General features: G+C 38.9%; 1 protein-coding gene across 16 annotated transcripts in view; it reads right to left on the reverse strand.

Annotated features, from left to right (window-relative positions):
* Pex5l (peroxisomal biogenesis factor 5 like) overlaps nt 1-24,027 on the reverse strand; it is a 213,848-nt gene that overhangs the window by 3,526 nt on the left and 186,295 nt on the right. For all 16 annotated transcript variants that reach the window (XM_021729811.3, XM_078043700.1, XM_040270118.2 and 13 more), the window contains 6 exons: nt 11,638-11,754; nt 8,981-9,124; nt 6,457-6,527; nt 4,616-4,813; nt 3,498-3,663; nt 2,999-3,156 (listed from right to left, as the gene is read on the reverse strand). In XM_021729811.3, the coding sequence (XP_021585486.1) occupies nt 2,999-3,156; nt 3,498-3,663; nt 4,616-4,813; nt 6,457-6,527; nt 8,981-9,124; nt 11,638-11,754 (854 nt within the window). The remainder of the gene's footprint in view (nt 1-2,998; nt 3,157-3,497; nt 3,664-4,615; nt 4,814-6,456; nt 6,528-8,980; nt 9,125-11,637; nt 11,755-24,027) is intronic.

Raw genomic sequence — 24,027 nt, forward strand, 5'->3', positions numbered from 1 at the left:
TATACGTGACTCATGACCAATGTGATTCTGCAACCTGTCCACTCAGAAAAATGAGAAATTATACCCCATCTGATTCAAATGTATGATGTCAAGGTCATTGTACTGTCATGTGTAACTAATTAAAACAAATTAAAAGATAAAAAAGGGTCCTCATTTTTGAATAGGGTTAACTACTCTGAAGCACCTGCTGACTAGGGTGTGATGTTTTAAGCTACCCAAGTTTCATATCGACCATGTCCTTTACTTCCATTGTAGTAGGATAAGACTTGCCTTTGGCACTCACAGACACCTGCAGTCTGGAGGGTGAGGTCTTTGGGGAGGACAGAAGAATCTATACTCACTCCTGGCTTTCTTCAGAGTCACATTACTAATGACAGTTGCTATTTCCTAAGCCTGTACCTCTACCTGTAACTCCTAAGCCTGTACCTATTCCTTAGTATAAATGCAAGTTAAAGTAAAGAAGTTGAATTTCTTTTCAGAATTCATTTAAGGTTTTGGGCTTTTTGTCCCCCTTCACCAGAAAACCCCAAATGCTTATGTATCACTTCTCAAGATGTCCACATTTGGCGTGACAATAAAAGATCCATAAAGCTTGGTTGAGCTGTTTCAAAGGAACCAATTGGTCAGGGTTATCAGACTTAGCAAATAAAAATATTTAGAAAATACTTGTAGTAAAAACTAATATCTGTCCTTTATCTGAAATTCAAATTTTGTTGGGCATTCTCGCAACCGGAAAATTGACTTGCTGTTCCTCCTGCTTGAGGATTGAAACTTCACAGCTCAACCGAGTTGCTGGTCTTTAGTTGTTATGGTCTCTGACAAATGAATTTCACACCTGTGAAATGTATTCTGTGGAAGCTGCAAGTATTGTTTTCTTTTTTTTTTTTTTTAAAGAGAGTGAGAGAGGAGAGAGAGAGAGAGAGAGAGAGAGAGAGAGAGAGAGAGAGAGAGAGAGAGAGAGAGATTGATTTTTTTTTTAATATTTATTTTTTTAGTTCTCAGCGGACACAACATCTTTGTTGGTATGTGGTGCTGAGGATCGAACCCGGGCCGCACGCATGCCAGGCGAGCGCGCTACCGCTTGAGCCACATCCCCAGCCCCAAGTATTGTTTTCTACATTAAAAAGTTACAATTAAGAAAAACACATCTGAGCGCTTTATGAAAGCTCCCTTTAATTGAATTTGGTATGTCTATGTGTGTGTTTATTTACATCTTCCTTTGTTGCCCTCAAAAAGACAAAAAGGTGTCTCCTGAAATAGATAAACAGAACATACCTGGAAAAGAGTGAACAAAAGCGGGGAGGAGAAAAACAGGTAGGAGAAATCTGATGAAACCAGGAAGGAAGTGGGCATGCAAAATGGATATCACCCGGGCTTCAGACAGCTGCTGGGCGGGGAGGTGGCCCAGCGTCAGCTCTGGGTTTCTGCTTAGCCTATGTGAAGAGGGCCTCCGAAGCAGCACTTTTCAGTATCCATAAATAAAACAAATCAGCTGCTCAGGAGCCACTCAGCTATTCCTGGTTTTAACCTGAGCAAAATCCTCTTAGAAGATATGGTGTAATCCAGTGGCTAATGTCCTTTGTAAGATCCTTTTAGTATAAATGCAACAGCTATTTTCTAAGACCTCAAAATTTGCCACTGGCAAAACACACAAACACAGTTTGGAAAGAGCAACTCTTCAGATGTCAAAAGAAGGTAACCTTGTTATGAAGGTCTCAGATACTTTATCTAAATAAATAATAATAATAGGGATACTGAGGATTATGATGGCAATAATTGTAATAAATGCCCACTAGATAATGAGCTATTGCTCTGTGCTAGACAATTACATTCAATGCGCATGATAATCCTGCAAGGTGGTTGTTATTCTTTCTCTCTCTTCCTCTCCCTTTCCTTTATAAGTGGAGATATGAAGGCTCAAAGTTATATGACCAGAGTCACAAAACCAGTGAATGGCATGGCTGTGATCTGAGCCCAAGCCTGTCTGGTTATGGAATGCTGCTCTTTCAGAGGAGGAAAGGTTTGCATTATTTGTGGGATTTAAAGCTAAGTTTGGTTCTCTTTTTCTCAAATATAAATGCCAAACCTGTTTATTTAGAAAATAGAAAAAAAGAAAATAAAGAAGAAAAAAAAATCACCCATACTTTCATTACCCAAAAGAAAAAAGGTCACTGATGGTTACTGTACATAGGAAAAGAAAGAGAAGATATAATCCTGAATGATAGGACAAGTCATAAGCAACTAAGAAATGTGTTTCAAACTATAAACCCACCATGTTTTTTCTTTTTTGTTACCCAACTAAAATTATTGGTTTATTAGATTTAGAAAACCTGGATTCTTGGTTTTGCTTAGCCAAACACTGGTTTCTGGGAACATCCAAAGTCTGCTTGCCTATGCTCCCAAGATTTTTTTTTCCTTAAGTGGAAAATGCAAGATTGGACTGTTTATGCTTTACAGAGAGCTGCCCTTGGGGGTGTTAAAAATAGACAATGTTCTAACCTAGGCTGACTGAATCAGGATCTCTGGCGAGGGGCCTGGGAATCGACATCTCCCAAGATGTCCAGATGATTGCAGCTGAAGATTCAGAACCAGTGCTGCATACTGTCCTCTGCTTAAATAGGCCTTGGGGTTTGAAGGTTCCACATTTACTCTTTGTTTTTATTTAGGGGATGCAGATAGCAGGGATTAAACTCAGGGGCACTCGACCACTGAGCTATATCCCCAGCCCTATTTTGTATTCTATTTAGAGACAGGGTCTCACTGAGTTGCTTAGCACCTTGCTTTTTGCTGAGGCTGGCTTTGAACTCACGATCCTCCTGTCTCAACCTCCCGAATTTACTTTTAACAATCCTCCTGTCTCAGTCTCCTGAATTTACTTTTAACGGCAGGAAGAGGACTACTCCTGCCAAAACAGGTACTTTTACTGGGAGACCACCTGTCAGGTTATTAGACCTCAGTCCCAAGAGTGATCTCCAGTCTTGCCTGTCCCATCCTTCACCTGTAGGCGCCCAGGTTGATGCAGCTGATTCCCAGGTTGTATCTGGACCGGATAAAGCCTGGCTGAATCTCCAGAGCTCGAGTGTAGGCCTCCACAGCTTCCTCACTGCGGTCTCCATTGGCCAAGGTTGCCCCAAGACGGTTCCATAATGAATAGTCCTGATGACAAAAAGCAGAGTTCTCTAACAACCAGAAGGAGCCTCGCTGACATTGTGCTCACAGACAGGTACCATGGTGAGGCGAATTACTCAGACATCGTCATAAATCACTTTGTGAAGTGACATTCATTCATCAAAATGCAGTCATCATTTGACACTGTCATGTAATTAACATTTCTATTCTAGATAGTTCAATATTAACTGCCACATAGCCTGTCATCAGTACCGCTCACATTAAACATCAGAGGGAGGGACATAAAGTGTAGAAGAAATGGGCAAAGGAGGCTGAGGAAACATGTTACAGAGAATATGGTGGTTTCATGCTGTGCTGTGCACTCTTACCTCCGGCCGAACAGTTAAGGCAGCGTTAAATGCATCTATTGCTCTGTTGAACTCTCCACTCAGGTGGAACAGTACCCCCAGGCCTGTCTGGAGGTCGGGGTCGATCATGTCTCCATTTTGGTGGGCAGCTTCCAGATATAATTCCTTCACTCCTTCCAGAACAGAGCTACAAAAGAAAACATTAAATTCTTTACCCAAAGAGTCCAGGCATGAATGATTGAAGCTCTTTGGACTATTTCAAGTCTCGCTTTATCGCAGACTGGAAAATTTCTGTCAAAATATCTTAGCTTAAGGAGAGGACTACTAATACTGAACGTTGAAAAATGCAGCTGATTTTCTTGAAATATGTTGTTGCACACATATGGAGCTATCCTAAGTAAGGTCTCTACAGGGACAAATCTAGGGACCCTGGGAGTACCAGTGTGGAAACCCCACAGCTAAATTTCCAGGGCCTCAGTGAGAAAGGATTTAACATCAGGGTTTATTGTGGATGGAAATAAAATTCCTAGGAGAAAGGACTTCCATTTACCCATTCCTAATTCTCAGACTTCATAAAACATGGAGCATCAATCAGTACTTATTATATTTCAGGTGAATTTTACGTCCAAAGCAGTTGGCTTTATAATATGGTACTCATAGAAATGTCTGTGGGTGCCCAAGATGGAGATTATGTGTCCAAAGGATGGTTGCTGTGGTTTGGATAAGTATTCCCCAAAGGCCCATGTATCGAAGAAAGGCTCCTTTTGCTTATCTGTTGCCATACGTTGGACAGTTTCCTTTGCCATATACTCCCACCATGACACGTTGCCTCACCATGAGCTTCAAAGCAAGAGGGCCAATTAACCATCGACTGAAAGTTCCAAAACTATGAGACAAAATAAACCTTTCCTCCTTGTAGGTTGATTATCTCAGGTATTTTGTTACAGTGATGGAAAACAGATTAACATAATAGCTCTGATGTGAGCATCGATCTTTCTATTCAGTGCTCTCTTCCAGCAGAATGCTGCCCTAAAAGCCTTTGTGAAGGGAGTGATGTAGAGATCTGAGGCTCATTCATCACCCTTAAGGTAATTAATTGTGTATTGAGTATTTACTGCCAGTTATAATGAGAAGGATACCTGTCAACTGGGGATTTAGACATCCTTCGAGTGAGGCCTGGAGATCCCTTCTTGCTCTTCACAAGGTATTTGTACTTTGGATTTTGCTTAATCCAATTCTTCAAAGATTCACAGGCATCCTGCTGATGACCAGTGTTTGTGTAACTCACAGCCAAAGCCATCAAAGCTTTCAAGTTGTTGGGCTGCAGTTCTAAGCACCTGAAAGAAGACAAAAAAGAAATAATTTTAGGTTTTTCAGTTTTCCAACAGTTCTCTAGAAAATGTGAAATATTTACCAATTAAATGTTGCAAAATATTATTACATTTGTTTACATTCCTGGAAAACACCATGTATCTTCTAATGAAAATCATGGCCAAAGAGGATTTTTAAGAACATTTAAAATTCATCCTGGTGATGACTGATTTTGTTCATTGTAATGAATGGTTTTACAACTATGGAAGTATGGCTACTTCCTGCACATAAATTATTACTAGTTAATCTAATGAGAAGAAAAGGATGTTATTATTACCTTATCTCCTTCCCCCAAACTGGACTTGAATTATATTTGGATATTCAGAGATGAAAGATTGTACAGTGTTTTGGAGAGGAGAGGGAATTTCCCATTTCCAGACTACTAATGTGGGTTTACAAAGGATTGAGGTGACTGACCGAACCCCCTTATTCTATTCATCTGGCTTCTACCAAGGGTTTTTTTCAAACTTTGAAGTAGAGATGAATCACCTGGGACCCTGAACCTTCCTCTGTACTGCATTCTAGTATAGTGGGTGGGATGGGGCCGAGGAAGTACGGGTCTAACAAGCTCCCAGGTAATGATGATAATGGTAGTCCTTGGAAAAGACTTTTTAAGGAACAAGCTCTAAGCAGCACCTAAGGCCTCCCTGTGGTGGTCCCAACCTCAGAAACTTATCAGTACTGGGCAGAGTTCTCAACTCTGAATGCTCCTGAGAATGGAAGGTTTAAAACTACCTATGCTTGGTTTCCTAGTCTCAAGCAATTAAATCAGGAGTGGCTGGGAGTCTTTTTAAATTTTATTTAATTTTTTAAAGATCATTCTATTGGCCATGTGTATACAGGGTTAAGAACCACTGACCCAGAGTTCCAGAGTCAGGACATGAGGGTTAAAGTTCTGTCTCTTTTACATATAATGTATGACCTTGACCTTCTCCGATCCCCAGTTCTCTCCTTTATAGAAAATGATCTCAAGGAAGAACAATACCCTAGGCATCACAACACCTTTGGATGATGTGGAATCCTGAAATCTAGGATTCTGGAATGGCAAAGCCCCAGATCTAGAATTCTCACATTCTAACACTCCAAATCTCTAGGATTTACACATGCACACGGGTTATGTACACTTCCATATATACACATACTCCAGTGGAACCTTTAAACTATATATGCATGTGCATATACATTCTACTCCTACAGCTCTATATGAAAAGTACTTTCAAGAAGGGGCAGGGAGAGCGTGAGTCTATTTGGTAGAAACTTTCAGGGCTTCATAGGGATTCTAATCAAGTTAATGGGTGATGCTACCTACATCTACCTCTGTTCCCATTCTCACCCACAAATCTTCATTATCTCAATATGCTTATCCTGAGAAAAACTTTCAGATGCTACAAAAGTCTAGAAAATTAAAAGAATTGAACCAATTGATTTGCAGATAGCAAAATATTTTGTCATAAGTTCTTGTTTTCTAGAGTGACATGTGGCATCCCAGTACTGGTCCTGGCCTGGTTTTTCACAATGTGCTTCAGGAGGGGGCAAAAACAAATGTGGAACTGAGCAAGTGCACTCCCAGGTGTTCATCAGCCACCGTCATGTGCTTAGCTTCATGTACCTCTGGAGGGCGACAATGGCTGCTTGTTCATTTTCATTCTCTGCCTGTGTTATCCCGAGGAACTGCCAAGCCTACAAAAGACAACTCATGTTATTAACCTTGCAAAAGGAAGCAGGGATCACTCCTGTGCTTTAGTTGGCTTACCTGTGGCAGCTCCTGGATGCAGAGCTACCTGACTCAGATACTTTTATGTAAGAGCCCCATAAAAGGAAAAAATATCACATGCATTTCTTTGTTCAAACTGTCTTGTGACATTTGGGTCAAGATTCTCTGTCATTATTTCTAATTTCACTATTTATCCTTTCCTTTCATCCAGTGTTCTAGAAGTCTCTGAATTTCTCAGATCCCATGGTATCAGGCATCTTAAAACCAAAAGATCAATATGTAAGATTTCAAAATTATAAAGAAAGGGAGTAGAAAATAATCCAAAAATGTAAACAGGCTAAAGTTTACAACTAGAAATATCAAGATATACAACATGAATATACCACATAAACTTAAAAAAATACTTATTATTTCCCCCAAGCATACTGGTGATTTTTAGAACAGTATCCATTTTGATTTCACCTACCATGAATCTTACTATACTTGCTATGAAAAGATTGATCAAGCAGGCTTCTTCCTAGCTTTGGCCAAGGTACCATTTTCACTGCCCACAATGTCATTCATTACCTTGGCCTTGCACTTTCCATAGAAATGAAAACTTGGATCCTTGCCGGGATCCATTAGGTACAAAGGAACTTAATTTTCTTATTTATAAATCTGGGAAAATAGTGTATACTTTTTTTTTTCTTTTTTTTTTAACCTCCTAGGGTTGCTGAGCTGAATGATACAGTATACACAAAAACATCTTGTAAAATATATATCATTTACAAATTTAAGATGACTTTATTGTTTCATGCCACTTTTTAAAAATGACAATATTTTGTCAGAATTTTAGTTGTCAGTTCAATCTCGTTCCACTGTAAACCTTTTGAGGAATAAGATATTTGGAGCTTTAACTGGTGAGCAGTTTACTTATTCTTAGTATACAGACCAAGAATTTATCCATAATAAGAGTGAAAGCAATGGATGTGCCAGGCCCTGAGCTGAACACCTCATTTGCAGGATCTAATACTCCTTAGAACACATGGTGAGATATTTACTATTATGAAATGTATTTTACAGATGAGGGAACTGAACCATAAAAAGCTTTAATGACATGTCCCAGGTCATAGGGCTAACAAGTAGAATAGGAATTTGAACCTATGTAGTTAGGGTAGCTGAGTATAGAAAATTTATTTATTTATTTATTATTTTTGTTTGTTTTACTTAGTTGTACATGACAGAAGAATGCATTTCAATTCATCATTCATAAATGGAGCACAACATTTCAATTCTCTGGTTGTACATGGTGTAGAGACGCACCATTCATGCAATCACACGTGTACCTAGGGTAATGATGTCCATCTCATTCCACCATCTTTCCTACCCCCGTAACCCTTCCCCATCCTCTCCTTTGCCCAATTCAAAGTTCCTCCGTTTTGTCTTTTCAATACTACATACTCCTATCCTAAAATCTCTGCAAACTGCTTTTAGAATATCCATTGTAATGACTTCTAAAAATCACTCACAGTCTAAAAAGGAAGCTTTTACACAGCCAATATCATTTTACAAGGCTTTATGGATTTCAAAACTTAGTGGCCTGCAGAAGCTCTTTGGTGGTCTCCGAGTGTCTGTCTCTAATCACCTTTCTCATCCCAGAGAAAGCGATTTTCTTACATGCAGTCAGATTGAATGCCTCTTCAGGGACATTCTCTCGAGGTTTCCCATGGCCTTCAGACTAAGTTAAAATACTTGCTGTTCTCTCCTTCCCTCCTCTCTCCCACTCTCTCCTCCCCTTTTATGTTCCACGTGATGCTTCAAGCCCCTCTGCCCCCCTTGCACCATTCCCTCTGAAAAACAACTTGACTTCTTATGGTCTTTAATTCTCTCTCCTTCAAAACCCAACTTTGGATCCACCTGTAGGGGAAGGCTGGATTAGGACCCGGCTCTCTGCTCTCCTAGCACATCCAGACACCATATTCATGACACTATGTCACCTCTCCAGATAGACCACAAAGGTGTCTTTGCATTCCCAAGCCCTTCAATATTTCAAGCCAGGACCTAGTGCAATTTTGAGGGTATAGTATTTGCTCAATAAATGTTGAGTGAGTAAATCAAGGGTGATACACGGTGTGACTTGAGACCCAGACAAAACTACGCATTGTTTCCTGAAAACCACTGGGTGTGTTTCAGGTTGGCAATTTTGATTTCTTTTTTTCATTTTTCATCCCCAATCTTTATCTTTGGGCAATGTAGACACTGCAGATTAGAAACAGGTACCTATTTATCTCTTAGAATAAATATCACACTAAGCCAGGTTAACCCCTTCAGGAACTTTTACTTGGTGAAAATGCTACCTAGGAGAGCCCTGTGCCATCCTGTCTGTCCTTAGCACAGGAAGCTGCTTCTGAGTCTAGTAGACTGAAGAGGACGGATCTACCTCTGCATCTCCGGGGTCCTGAAGAATTGCTGCCTCCATGAACAGAATAGTGACTGGGAGGTCCCCTTCCTTCAGCCTTTTTAAGCCTTCTTCAAATGCTCCAGGCCAGTCCTTGAAGGGGTTTTCAGTGTGAAAGTAGTATCCCTACGACACAGAGAAGGGCCATTACACCATCCATCCGCCATCTCTGCATTCTTACATTCAGCAAGACCTCTTTAAATCTTAATTGACTTATTTTGATTGATGTATTCAATTTCAATTAAACTGAATACTGTCCCTTATTATAGTATATACTATATAATATATATTATAAGGTATATAATATATAGTATATAATATATAGAATGTTGTACATGTTCATTGAATAAATTTTAGATGATAGCAAATAACATAAAAGAAAACAAAAAAGTTACTCCAAATGCCGCAACTTAAATACGATATGGAGCTGTGCTATTTCTGATATTTGTTTTGTTCTTTTTATTTTAGCTATTTCCCCTGAAGAATTTCAAAACTACTGACTCTTCAGACATGGTTTTTGCTGAGTGCTGCCACCCAACCCTCTGAAATATTAATAAGACATACTGTACATCTCTTTGGAAACTGTGGCCCAAACAGTACCCAAGGCTAAGATACACTGTATTACGTAAGATCTTTTTGCCTCCACCTAGAAAAGTTTTTGCTCTGCTGGGGACTATCTTGCCCCTGTTAAAAATGCATATCTTTCCTGACACGGTGGTGCATGCTTGTAGTCCTAGTGGCTTGGGAGGTTGAGGCAAGAGGATCCTGAGTTCAAAGCCAGCCTCAGCAAAAGCAAGGTGCTAAGCAACTCAGTGAGACCCTGTCTCTAAATAAAATATAAAATAAGGCCAGGGATGTGGATCAGTGGTTGAGTGCCCCTGAGTTCAATCCCAGGTTACCCGTACCTCCCCTGACAAAAAAATGCGTGTCTTAAAGATGGACAGTTTATTCATTGCAAAATTTAAACAGTACAAACCATAATAACCTAGTATTTTTGTGAGTGTATAAATAGGTTCATACTACATCTGTAATCTGTGGCTTAGTCCTCACAGTCGTACATTGTGATTGTTTACGCTATGTTATTAAAATTATTTTTATGGATATATTACATTTATTTATCTGATCTTCTACTGACAGACTTTCATATTATTAAAATTTTTTATTATTATAAAATAATGGTAAAGTGAGAGCCTCCTTCCTCAAACTCTAGTGCATTTGCTTATTACCTTAGGATAAAATCTAGAGGGATCAATTTGATTAAAAGCTTTGAACTGTTTTAAGGCCTTTGATATATGTAACTAAATATTTTTTGAGAAAGTTTTTTCTCATCTTACGCTCTCACCTGAAGTGTCTGACAATATTATTTGTTGTAACCTCAATAGCATAGATCATCATAAAACCCTTCTCCTCTGATAGATGCAAATAAGCTAGTCCATTGATGATGTTACTAAGGCTTAAAATAGATGAAGTGGAGGCCTTCATTTTCCATTAGTGTTTAGAAAGACAAAATCCCTCTCAAAACCACAGTTACCACCAACTTATGTGGTGGATAGTATGGAAACAGGGTGGTTCAGAGGTGAGGGTCCCAGGTCGGCCTCAGGCACACAGCTGGTAGCCCAGTGTCTGATGATCTGCATCAACCTTCTCCCTTTTTACCTTAGCTCTGCTTTCTTTGGATAAGACAGCTATTTTTAATAAGATGTTTGTTCTGATTTTGTATGATTGTCTGGCCTTCTGAGAGAGAGAGAGAGAGAGAGAGAGAGAGAGAGAGAGAGTACTGGGAGGAGAGAAACATTTTAATCACTATGTAAATTGCAGATCTCCTCAAATCAGAGTCTCTTATCCCCAGTACCTACTGCAGAGTAGATAAATATATAAATATTTGTTGTGTGCAGAAAAATATCATGGAAATTATTCAGAAGTGAATGCAATTGACACTCTCTCCATCACAAAGCCCCAATACAGACAGACACAGACATGTACTTTTTTTCTGTGTAAGAAAATTCTACATCTTTTTCTTTCTTTCAATTAGCCCCCTCTCTGTCGGCTTGGCCCCCAAAGTGTTTTTGAAGGATTGATCTTAGAGCCACCAGGACTTCATGATTGTTCATTCTATGTGTACAGTTGCTGGGGCTCCTATCAGAGGAGTATCTCTGGGGATTCCCCTTGGGACCTGGCCTGGTGGTGAGAAGAGCCTTTTTTCCACCGTGATTCTTTGCTAGTGGTGTAATGACCACGTGTGAAGCAAGCCCAGGCCCTCCTTCACTCCCTCGCCACTGCACAGCTTCTATTGTTGGCACATCAGCAGGACTAAAGCGGCTGATGAGCCCAGTTCTTGCCAATCCGCTCTAAATGTTAGTTCTGTAACTGCCCCAAGCAGTCAGGATCCAGGTTCTGGGTGGCTGCCAAATGGTCTGAGCACTGAGGATAAATAAGAGCTTTTGATTCCAGCTCACTGCCTTGACACATTGAATGGTTATCTTGGTTCCATCTATCGGTGATTTCTCCTAGGTCAGATCCATATTAAATTATCTTTGATTTTTAGATTTCTGACAAAATAGTTATGAACTAATCTATAAAACACGATGTGAAGAGGATGAGGAAATCTGTCAGCGTGTGTAAGAACGGCATGGGTTTACCTTCTCACTAGCTGAGACTGTAACTTGGTTCTGGGCTTCTTGGTTCTCAGATATCCAGTTCCTCCGGGCCATCTCTTCCCATTCTGCTTGCATCTTATCCCAAAACTCTGTATCTGACTAGGAGACAGGAAAGCCCAAAGGAGATGATTTTAAAACATGCCACATTATCTGGTTTATTCCCAGAGGGGGACAGTTTTTCTTATTCACCAAAATGAGTTCTGAGGAGGCAGAAGGTGTTTAAGTTGGTCACATCCAACAACTGGTTGAAGATCTTCTGGAAGGGAAAATGTTGAAGTGGACCAGTTGTGATTTTCTCCAGCAGGAAAATAACTACCACTTGAAGGATCAGAAAATCCATTGCAAATGTTCTAAAACTTACCTATTTTAAGTTAAAGACCCTGTAAGAAGAAAATGAATTAATACACCTAACCTACTGAACATCACAGATTAACAGCACCATATACTGAAGACAATCAGCTGTTTACCCTTGGGATCACATAGTGCACTGGGAGCTGTGGTCACTGTTTTTGCCAAGCACTGTAAGCTTGTCCTGTGGCAAATTACTTGCGGAGGAAAAGGTCAAAATTCAAAATTCAAGGTATGATTGCCATTGGCTGTATATCACATTTGCACCATTTTAAGGTTAAAAAAATGTCATAAGTTGAGCCATTATAAATTGGGGAGTTCTAAACTTAAGAAAGTTTCAAGTGTGACACCAGCCCATACTTAAAGTTGCTTCTAGAATGTGAGGAATTAGAATAATTGCTTTGAGACTGGCTGGGCAGCTGGCTGTGGACAGGGAAAGTTGATCTTACTCTGTGCTAAACATAGTGGTAGGAGAAAACATAGTCTGCAGATTAGGGTCCCAGAGCTAGGATTCACAGGATCTGAGTTGCATCTAGTTTCCAAGCCCAGACTTATCAGTTTATGGCAAACCTGGCCTCCTGGTGCTGAAGAATGAAGGATCGTGGATTTGGGTGTGAAAATGAATGAATCTTCTTCAAGGTCTTTTCTGTGACAGGATGACACTATTTTTTTTTTTTGAAAAGTATTACTTATTGTGTGTGTGTGTGTGTGTGTGTGTGTGTGTGTGTGTGTGTGTGTGCCTTTTAGCTTTCTCCTCTAGGGGGAACCAGGCCATGGTTTTCCTTGACATCTAGGAAGGTGTGTATTCCTACATGAAAGCAGAATTTTTCTTTAAGAGCTGCTCACGGTTGGCTTCCATTTTATTAAGCCTGAAGAGAGTACTTTCGATGACCTAGAGGGAGAAGGAAGGTGTGAGTGTGTTATAGGGTCTAAGAGAGAGAGGGAGGGGTGGAGGAAAGAGATGGAGAGCGCTGGGTACTGAGTAGAAGGAGACTCTTGCTCAGCTTTTGGGCGTTTCCTAGGAAACTGGAATGAGCTCAAGAATTTTGAGGAACCATTTGGGCTTGAAGACTGTTAGCAGTTACCATGACAAGAGGGTAGACACTCTGGCCTTGTGTTTGGCACTATATAAGGCTTCCAGATCTTGTGTCTCAGATTAAGTTACCTGACAGTTTGTTAAGAAAGATGCTTGGAAACCACTTTATTTTCATTGAACAAAACAAAACCAAAAATTGGTGTCCTTGACTGAATCTGGAACTGACATTCATACTCCCTCTGCAAGTCTCAAGTTCTGAGATTCTAAGTTCTGTGACTTGTCCACACATCTTCTACCTGGCTGGGTTAATTAGTCTCCTTTTAATCCTCCTGGTCTTCCTGGGTACTGTCTCTCCCCCAGAAGAATTATTCTCAGAGTTGCTGTGAATGATAGTCATAACCTTATTTACTTTGGCTAAAAGTATAGGAGAATAAGGGCCCATTCAGTGTGATCAATCCCAAGCTACTAAATAAGTAGTGAGTCTTGATCTCCTTTTTCATTTGGTCCAGAATATTCATTCCTACCCAGTAATGGGTTCTGTCCTATTGGCAGAGGACGCTTCTCCAGGAGGGCTCACAGCAGTGCAAATTGACAATCTGTCTGAGATGTTGGAAACACATGGAATGACTACTAGGTATTTAGGCTAAGGAATAAAATGTAAAATTTCTTTTTTGATGGATCCTTCTAGTAGAATACCAAATTGTGTGAACAGAATGATCTCAAATATACAAAAGCTATGGGTAGTTATGTGCATTTATGAACATGAATTCCATTATTGTATATAATTGAATGAATTATAATTATAATGCACAAACAACAAAAGTTATGGGTAGATAAAAGGAGGAAATATGGTACCATGTCCATGACGATCTGTCTTTGGATGAAGGAATAGTGGGTGATGTTTTCCTTGCTCTTTTGTGCTTTTTGTATTTTCTTTTATAAGTAAACAATAAGTTGAACAACAACAACAACAGCAAATAATTTATCTTCTCTTTTTTTAATACCGGGAAAAGTAAATATTATCAGATATTGAAGAGTTTGGAGAAAATTTCAGAGGATGCATTTTAACTTTTCAAATTAGTTCAATTCATCTTCATTAGAAATGAAGAAAAATATGCCAAGTGAATTTTATGATATTTACTGACTTTCCTAAACCCCCACTGGGAGATGCAAGAGACCAAGGGCTCCGTGTACTTTGTAAGGCAGACATCTTCCCTAGTGAGAGTCCTTGGAATTCAAAGTATATTTCAGATCTTGTGAGTGAAGGAATGAGGGGGCTTCAGGACGTGTACACCAGAGTTCCAGAGGGTACATCACCCCTTTCCTGCAGTTTCACATTACAGCTGTAGGTGACTGCTGTGGAACCTCAGCTCAGAGGAGCTGCTGGGCTCTCATTTAATGAGATACACCAAGACTGACTGTTTTCACTTAAAATAAGTTACTGCTGACTAATTAGTGCTCACAGCACGGTTTTCATTTAATTATAGGAGACTACTTTTAGCATAATCAATTTTCATCTAGTCTCAGAATCCAGACTTCATTCACATAGCTGCAATTAACGCAGCTCCCTCTTTAATGAATTTTAGAGAAACCTGAAACATATTTGAATTTTAAACATTTTAGACATGACTCAGGAGACTTTATTTATTGATGATTTTCTTAGCTATTCTGGGATTTAGGTAGATTGATTTTTATTCCTGACATGTAACAAGTTATCTGCTTATCTGCTTATGAGCTGTTGTTTGCAATCTATTTCCATTTTTAAGAATAGCTCTCTGATGATATCAATGGTACATGGAATATGCAGTATGGTGGTCAACAGGAGCAGCTTTCTTCTCAGATGAATCTTGGTTCAAGTTCTTTCTCTGTTGTTGACCTTCTGCAAGTCCCTTAAGAAAACTGGCTCTTGTTTCCTCATCTTTAAAATGAAGATATAATAGAAACTTGGATTAATTATTATTCTGACTGAATGATAAAATATATCTGTGGCATAAATCTCATGGTAGATACTCAACAAAAGTAGGTGTTCCTATTAGTGTTTTATCCTATTGGAAAAAAATATAAAGGAAATAAACCTCAAAGCTTATCTACACATGCTGCGAATGTTCTGTTTTTAAATTTTTCATATTGCATATTCTTCTTCTAGATACTTCCACTCTCTTCATTTAAATCTCTCTCTTCCATGTAATGATTCAAAAGTAGGAGCAAGGTGAAGAAAATTATGGCAAAGTTCTTCAAGGGATTGTTAGATAGCAATTAAAATTGTGTTGGAAGAATTTATTAAAACATTGAAATAGTCCTTGAGTTATAATATTCCTTGAGAAACAGTATGATTGCAATGATAACAAATATAGTATTATGATTTCTAATAATACAATACTCTGCCAGGGAGAAAGACGGCAGAGAAGCACACAAGTAGTGCTGTATTTATGGGATGGGATTATGAGTAACCCATCCCAACACCTTTCCTTGTACTTTTCAAAATTTCCCCCAATTAAAAAAAATTTTTTTTGTAGTTGTAGATGGACAGAATGCCTTTATTTTATTTGTTTATTTTTATGTGGTGCTGAGGATCGAACCTAGTGCCTCACACATGCTAGGCAAGTGCTCCACCACTGAGCTCCGGCCCCAGCCCAAATTTCCTATTGCAGGCCAACATTATTTTGGTGAAAAAGTAAGAGTATATATAAAAGATGCTTAATTCTGGTTTTTTTTTTTTTGGAAATTGCTATTTTTTAAAAATTTGTTTTACTTAGTTACATATGACAGTACAATGATCTTGACATATCATACATTTGAATCAAAAGCTTAATTCTTTTCAAATTCAACTTTTCCATGATGTCTTCTACAATGACCCCACAATAGAACAATTTCTTCAGCTCTGATATTCTATGGAATTGATACCTGTTCCTTCAGCACTGATATTCTGTGGAAGAAGAGAGAAGTGTTCTAGAAGCTCCCTTATCTCTATGAAGCAAGTCATTTAAACCTTATTTTGTCCTCATTTGTAAAGTTGGAATACGGCATTTATTAGAAAGTAGCTTGAGCTTCTTTGTTTACACAGATTAACTTAAACCAGAATCAGCTGGAGGGGAGATCTCAGCACAAGATCACGTAATCTTTTTGAAGAGGTCTTCTATGTTGTTTACTGATCTCTAAAAATTACATTCTAAAGCATTTCCCCAAAAGTATATTTAACATTTTTCCTTTAACTTTTTTATTGTAAAACTATAAAATAAAAATTTCTATATGAATCAAGGCAAAATTAAATATGAATCAATGGGGTTGGGGTTGTAGCTCAGTGGTAGTGCACTTGCCCAGCATGCCCGAGACCCGGGGCTCAATCACTAGCACCATACATACATCACTGGGGAATTGTAAGGGATAGCAGCATATTAGCAGTTCCAATTCATCCATTTATTTTAGTTATCCTTAAGTTAAAATAGAGATACTTCTAATTTTGTGGTCAAACCTAATTGTTAATTAGAAAGATCCTGGAGCTTTGTTAAAAAAAAAAACTGATCAATGTGAGATTGTGTGCCAATTCTGCCTGTGAGAAATCTGGCTTTCTTTTTGCCTCTTTAACATCCATTGGTTAACTGTCACTGGATCAAAAACTTAAAAAAACAAAACAAAACAAAAAAACACCAAACCAAACAAAACCAACTAGCTCTGCTGATTCGGAAGAAAAAGAATCATCTCTTTTATGTGGCAGGGAATATAAACCACTGTATAAGTTCAGATAAAATATTTATCTCAACAAACAATTTTTGTGGAAATGAAACTACAAGCACATCAAACTGCAACCTCATCACCCTGGGGTGCAATAGTTCAGGAGGATTCCATGTGATGGCCCAGAGAACATAGTCCAGCTGGGCTGTACTGATAGAGGTGCAGCACCCTCATGGAGGATGAGATAGACTTTTGATTGGTCAGAATTACTTGGCGTTTTGGGTGCAGTGGTGACAGCCTCATGTAGTGAGGGTCACTGACAAACTGGAGTCTATTTGGGCAAAAGACACCACAGGCAGGAAGAGTCTTGCTTAGGAAGAATGTATAGAGGAGCAGTTTAAAGCAAGGCTCAGGGGTGTGATGAGAGCTGGGCGAGCTGGCTCAGACTTTTTTTTGCAGGCAGCAGAACGAGGATGAATGAATGTCAGTTCCAGGAGGACAGATTTTTACCAAATGCAATATAAAACTGCCCGGAAATAGGTAGAGCTCCTTTCTTCTGAGAAGGAGGGGTTCCCCAACATTAGAAGTCTTCAAATAGAGACAGAATGACCAATGGGAGGTGTCATAGGGATGTGTCAAAGATCAGATGGAGACTTGACTCAATCAGTTCTAAAATCCCAGAATTCCTCAGGTTGCACTGTTATTAATAAATATATTTACTTAGTCAAACAGGAAGACTCAAAATTAGCAAAATCGGTATGAAGTAAGAAGTGGACCTGTCATACATTCTCTTTCTCAAAACTAACCACACAGGGAGGAAAATACACAGGTTTTGGGTTCTGGTAGAAACAGTCTGGATTTCCCTATGTCCCTTGTCATGCAACCTTAAGCAAGTTAATCCACATCTTCAACTGAGTTTGCACATCTGTAAAATGTAAATATCCTGTAGAGTGGTTGCGTGGACTAAATGAAATAATGCATGTGAAGTGCATAGAATTTGTAACATCTAAGCCCTAAGGAATAGTCAGTTAATGTCATTTTATTTTTACATGGAAAAAGTGTTTCTTAGGATAGTTTACAAACTGTAAATGGTGTGGTTCAGAAGTGTTGAAAACAAAAAAATATTGGTGCTAGCACTCAACATCAATTTTGTAGCTGCCTCTGGATAGACAAGCTTCTTTGTTTACTGGATTCAGCCATCACCGTGGTCTCCAGTAGGTACCTGGGCAAATAGCCTGAGGCTCTTACCAAGCACTGCACTAGCAAAACAAGTGCAGAAACATGGAAAAGAAAAATTAGAAATGATGGAAGGGGAGGAAAGGACACAGGAGACTGTAAATAATGCAAGGCTTGAGCAGGATATCAGAAAGAAATCGAGAGCTGTTTCTAACAGAATCTAAGATAGTTTCCTGTTCTGTGCTTTCTCTTCTCATCTGGCAAGGATGAGTCTAAAAGAATAAAGAGCAAAACCTGTTGTCCAAATGGGAAGGTGTCCCTTTGGACAGCCAGGGTAGTCTTTGCAGAATGGAATTTCACATGGACATAGCAGTGGTATCTTCATTCATGAAGAAGAATTGCTAATAATAATAATAATAATAATAATAATAATAATAATAATAATAATAATAATAATAATAATTGCATTGACTGCTCTAGAATACACTGGGGGTTCCTGATGATTTGGGAGTATGGTTTTGTAGGGCCAATTTTTTAGGAGTTGTTTATTTCTTGTGGGCTTCCTGGGTGCTCTTTGGGCCAGTAAAGGCAAGTGACTAGGACTACATTCCCACGGGCATGAGGAGATGGTGATAAGGTCCTTTGCATTTGAGCCTAGTCTCATGTCACATGTGATGACAAGTCTTGAGAATAAGGAAGCTGTTATGTGGACAGTGAGCCACCAGCCATGTGCCTCAGCTGCAAATAGGATTCCTTTTCCTTTAGCCATCTGAACAGGTAGAAAAAAGACCTGGAAAACTCACTGTCTGTTAAAACAATAAGCTCTTAGACATATGTATAAACCCAGACTACATGTATATCATTGGGCTTTGCATCATGTGACTATTAGAACAAAACATAAAAGAGATAATTTTTTTTCTTCTGCATCGGCAGAGCTGGTTGGTTTTGTTTGGTTTGGTGTTTGCTTTTGTTTTGTTTTTTAAGTTTTTGATCCAGTGACAGTTAATCAATGGATGTTAAAGAGGCAAAAAGAAAGCTAGATTTCTCACAGGCAGAATTGGCACACAATCTCACATTGATCTTTTTTTTTTTTTTTTTTAAAAAAGCTCCAGGATCTTTCTAATTAACAATTAGGTTTGACCACAAAACTAGAAGTATCTCTATTTTCACTTAAGGATAACTAAAATAAATGGATGAATTGGAACTGCTAATATGTGCCATCCCTTAAAATTCCCCAGTGATGTATGTAAGGTGTTAGTGACTGAGCCCAGTGTCTTGGCCATGCTGGGCATATGCACTACCACTGAGCTACAACCCCCACCCCATTGATTTGATTCATATTTAATTTTGCCCTGATTCATATAGATTGACACAAGAAGTCAATTGCCCAATCATAAAATAAAAATGGTGATAACTATAATTCAGGAGAGGGTGAGCAAATATGATGCAGAGAGAGAAGAAATCACTTGTTCACTGTCACCTTACTATTGATAAATGACAGAGGCAGAATTTAAAACAATTCACTCTTTCCTTTTGTGGCAGATCAAATCTTACAAAAATGATCATAGCAGTATTGCTGTTCCCCACTGCCATGGTTTGAATGTGTCCTCCAAAATTCATGTGTGAAACTTAATCCCTAATCCAAAGGTATTGGAAGGCGGGACCAAATGAGAGGTGATTAGGTTGTAATGCCTGCATGCATGGATTGATGAAATGATCATGGGAGTGTGTTGGCTATCATGAGAATGGTTTTGTTATAAAAGGCCTTCTCTGACTCTCTCTCTCTCAAGTGTGTTCTCTTGTCATGTGGTCCCTTCATCCTGACCTTCCCAGCTTCCAGAACTGTAAGAAATAAATTTCTGTTTTTAAAATAAAGTACCCAGTCTGTGGTATTTTGTGATAGCAGCACAAAATGGATTGACACCTATCTTCTTCAGAACCTTGCCACGCTCCCATAAGAGGTATAGTTTATTGCTCTGTCTTCAAATACCTGTATCGATAAATAAAATGCAATGGAAGCAATCTGGAATGACTTCTGAGGGCAGCTCCTAAAAGGTGATATAGCTTTCAATGCCTTTTCCTCTTTCTCTTGACATTCTACCCTTGGAATCCAGCTACCATGTTGCCAGGAAGCTCAAGCCTCAGAGGAAGGCCACATGTCTGTGTTCCAGCTATGACCTCAATCTCAGGTGACTGACAGCACAAATGTTCTGACATGTGAGCAAGCTGCCTTCAAATGATTCCAGCTCCTCTCCATTGCCCCCAGCCTCAAGTCATCCTGACATCTAGGGGAACAAGATGAGTCATCTTCTCTGAGCTCCACTGGAATTCCAGAGTTCTGAGCAAAATAAAAATTATTATCTCCTGCAGAAGTATTGGAGTAATTTCTTACACAGTCATGGTAACTGGAACACCTATTACTCTTCTAGGTTGGAGGACTGGAGTATGCAATGAAGAGTAGGCTTAGAGAAAGGACCCCACGACTGGGGCTTCCTCCAGGGGTGGAAGGCTGATGAAGCTCGGCAGCATTCCCCAACAGAGTGCTCTAGGAGCAGAATTTCTTTAGGTTTAAGAGATTCTTCAGGTTAAACCTGTGGCTGTCGATTGGTGACCTGAATTCCAGATTTGACTAAGACTGCTTGACCAAGACTCCTTTGACCTCTTTTTTCAACGGGTCTCAACCCTTGGCTTCCACATTTGTCTTTTGCAGAGTCTAGTTGTACCAAGGATCCTGCTAAGACAGTTTAGTGAGAATCCTCCATCTTCAGTATCTCTTCACTTTTCTGTCTGATGGAATCCTTTACCTTCCCAATCCCAGGTGGTCTACCACAATAGTCAGCCTTTAGCAAGAATCTGTTAGGTCAATTTAACCAAAACCCTTCTCTACCCCTGTTGTTCCCTCTTAATAATTTTCCATCCATGGACCCCCACCCGGTTCCATGGCTATAGATCCTCACTTGTCCATGCTTGTCAGTATTTGGAACTGAGCTGAGTTCTATACTAACATCTGTTTTACTGTTTTGCAATGGTTTCTGAATAAAATCCATTTTTTTGCACATGGATTTCCAATTTTCCCAGCTCTCACAATGCACAAAACGCAACTCAAAGTGGATCAAGGGCCTAGGAATTAAACCAGAGACACTGTGTCTGTCTATTAGGAGAAAAAGTAGGTCCAAATTTCCATCATTTCAGATTAGGCCCCAGCTTCCTTAATAAGACTCCTATAGCACAAAATTAATATCAAGAATCAACAGATGGGATAGATTCGAACTAAAAAGCTTCTTCTCAGCAAAAGAAACAATCAGTGAGGTGAACAGAGAGCCTACTAATTGGGAACAAATTCTTACCAACACATGACAGATGGAGCAATAATCTCTAGAATATATAAATAACTCAAAAATCTTAACACCACAAAAACAAACAACCTAATCAATAAATGGGCCAAGGAACTGAACAGAAGAGGATATATAATCAGTAAACAAATACATAAAAACATCTCTAGCAATTAGAGAAATGCAAATCAAAACTACTCTAAGATTTCATCTCACCATTTGTGCATGGTGAGAGCTGGGAAAATTGGAAATCCATGTGCATTCAAGTCAGAATGGCAGCTATTAAGAATACAAACAACAATAAGTGTTGGCGAGGATGTGGGGAAAAAGGTACACATTACTGGTGGGACTGCAAATTGGTGCAGCCAATATGGAAAGCAGTATGGAGACTCCTTGGAAAACTGGAACTGGAACCACCATTTGGCTTAGTTATCCCTCTCCTCAGTCTATACCCAAAGGACTTAAAAACAGCATACTATAGAAACATAGCCACATCAATGTTTATAGCAGCACAATTCACAATAGCTAAACTATGGAACCAACCTAGATGCCCTTCAGTAGATGAATGGATAATGGAATATTATTCAGCATTGAAGGAGAATAAAATCATGGCATTTGCAGGTAAATGGATGGAGCTGAAGAATATAATGCTAAGTGAAGTTAGCCAATCCTAAAAAAACCAAATGCCAAAAGATTTCTCTGATTTAAGGATGTTAATCCATAATATGCTGTGGCGGGTAGTGGTGGGAGGATTAAATGAACTCTAGGTAGGGCAAAAGGGAAAAGGGGAGGGAGAGGAGGGAGTAGGAAAGGGGTAGGAAAGACAGTGGAATTCGATGGTCATCATTATCCAAAGTACATGGATGAAGACATGAAGAATATGACTCTACTTTGTGTACAACCAGAGATATTAAAAGTGGTGCTCTAAATGTGTGATATGAATTACAGTGCATTCTGTTGTCACATATTACAAATTAAAATTTAGAAAAAGAAAAAAAAAGAACAATAGCAGTCCAAAAAAATCAATTTTTACTGCTTCCATTACTGTTCAGCTCTAGTCTTTTTTAATAGATGTAGCCAAGACATGTGTCCTCTACCTTATCTTAGTTGCAAAATTTCACATAAAAACTTGTACTAAAACATTTCATGAAGATAAGTTAACACTAGGCTCACATTTCAAAAGCAGAGAGCTGCAGGAGATACATATGGTTCCACTACATCCCAACCACCACCAGGTCCTTATCTACCTGGCTGGCTCTGTGGGCAACTGAGTTTACAACTTCTGGACAGAAATAAATGGGTCTCTTTCTGTGTAAATTGCCAGGATCTTTATATGCTAATGTATATTTTAAATCTCTGAGAGGGGAGTATGAGCAATAGTTCTGAATGTATTTTATCTTGAAGTGTGTGTGTGTGTGTGTGTGTGTGTGTGTGTGTGTGTGTGTTTAACACAGCTTGGAAAATGCTGAAATAGACACCCAGGGTGTGAAAATCTGAAGTTCCACAAAAACAGAGATCTTTGGTGGAATAATTTTTGTGTATCCTGAGACCAGCTCTCAGGGGTAGGAGTTTATCACACATAGTTTGTTTTTATGTGATTGTGCCCAGTGAAACTCATCTCCAATTAACCAGCAGGTTTTCTCATCCTCACATCTGCTGTGTGACTCAGAATTCTTCAAGATTTTATTGTTGTTATTGTTCCAGAAAGGGAAATGAATCCAAGAATGTAGAAGGAAAAATTAAAATAAATCTTAGTGTGCTTTGAGAAGAAAACTCATTCGAGATAGTCATCTTTTTAATGCTAACCAGTTATTTAAAATGGCCTTTGAAACAACATATAATTATGTATAGAGAATGGACAAAGACTGAGAGAAACACGGAAAAACAAAAACAGGTGATCTATTAGTGGAGTGGGCTATCTAAGTAGTTCTGATCTTTCCTCTCCAACATTTTGATTTCTCTTGTTGTTTCTTTTAAAATAATCTAAATAAGAGAAATTCCCATAAAGGAATTATTTTCTGGTAACTAACAAGATTTTAATTCTGTGATTGGTCAGGGCCTGCAAAAAATAATAGCATTCAATCTGTATACGGGGTAAAAATGGCAGTTCATAATCCACTTGAATCAAATGTATGAAATATGGTATGTCAAGAGCTTTTTAATATTTTGAACAACTAATAATAATAATAACAAAAAAATAATAGCATTCAAACATTATCTCATTCTGGGAATGCAGAGTAAGAGCAGGAGTTGGGGAGTGAGACTAGGTTTTCAGCTCAGCTCTGGCACTTCATATTGTTGTGACCTTGAACTAGTTGCTGAATGTCTCTGTGTTCTAGTCTCCCACCTTAAAATGGGAAAAACACTCATGTGAGAGGCCTGTTGTGAGCACACAGTGAATGATAAGGGTAAAGCCTTTGGCTTAGAACACAGAACACCCTTGCAGGGGCAGCACTTAAAGCTAAAACTGCTAAAAACATCCTTAGAATGTCTGGGGATAACTGGTTCCTTTCTCAGTCCTTTTCCTTTGAAAAGGCCACACACGAGAGGGATTATATTAAAAGGAGTTTCTTTTGCAGTATTTTCCTTTATACTGATGGATTTAAACTTGCTCTATTGAATACCTGTGCAGATACTACCTTTCAGTTTGTGGAAATATTTCACCCCCACCCTTTTGGGATATTAAAAACAACAACAACAACAAAAAAAAAACCCCAAAACTGATTCTGTCATTTTGGCAAGAAAAGTCCAATTCAAAGAAAATCCATTACACTGTTTTGATAATTTTGTGCTGAAATTCTAATTCCT

This window comes from Ictidomys tridecemlineatus, chromosome 3, assembly GCF_052094955.1.
Source record: "Ictidomys tridecemlineatus isolate mIctTri1 chromosome 3, mIctTri1.hap1, whole genome shotgun sequence".
Lineage (NCBI taxonomy): Eukaryota > Metazoa > Chordata > Mammalia > Rodentia > Sciuridae > Ictidomys > Ictidomys tridecemlineatus.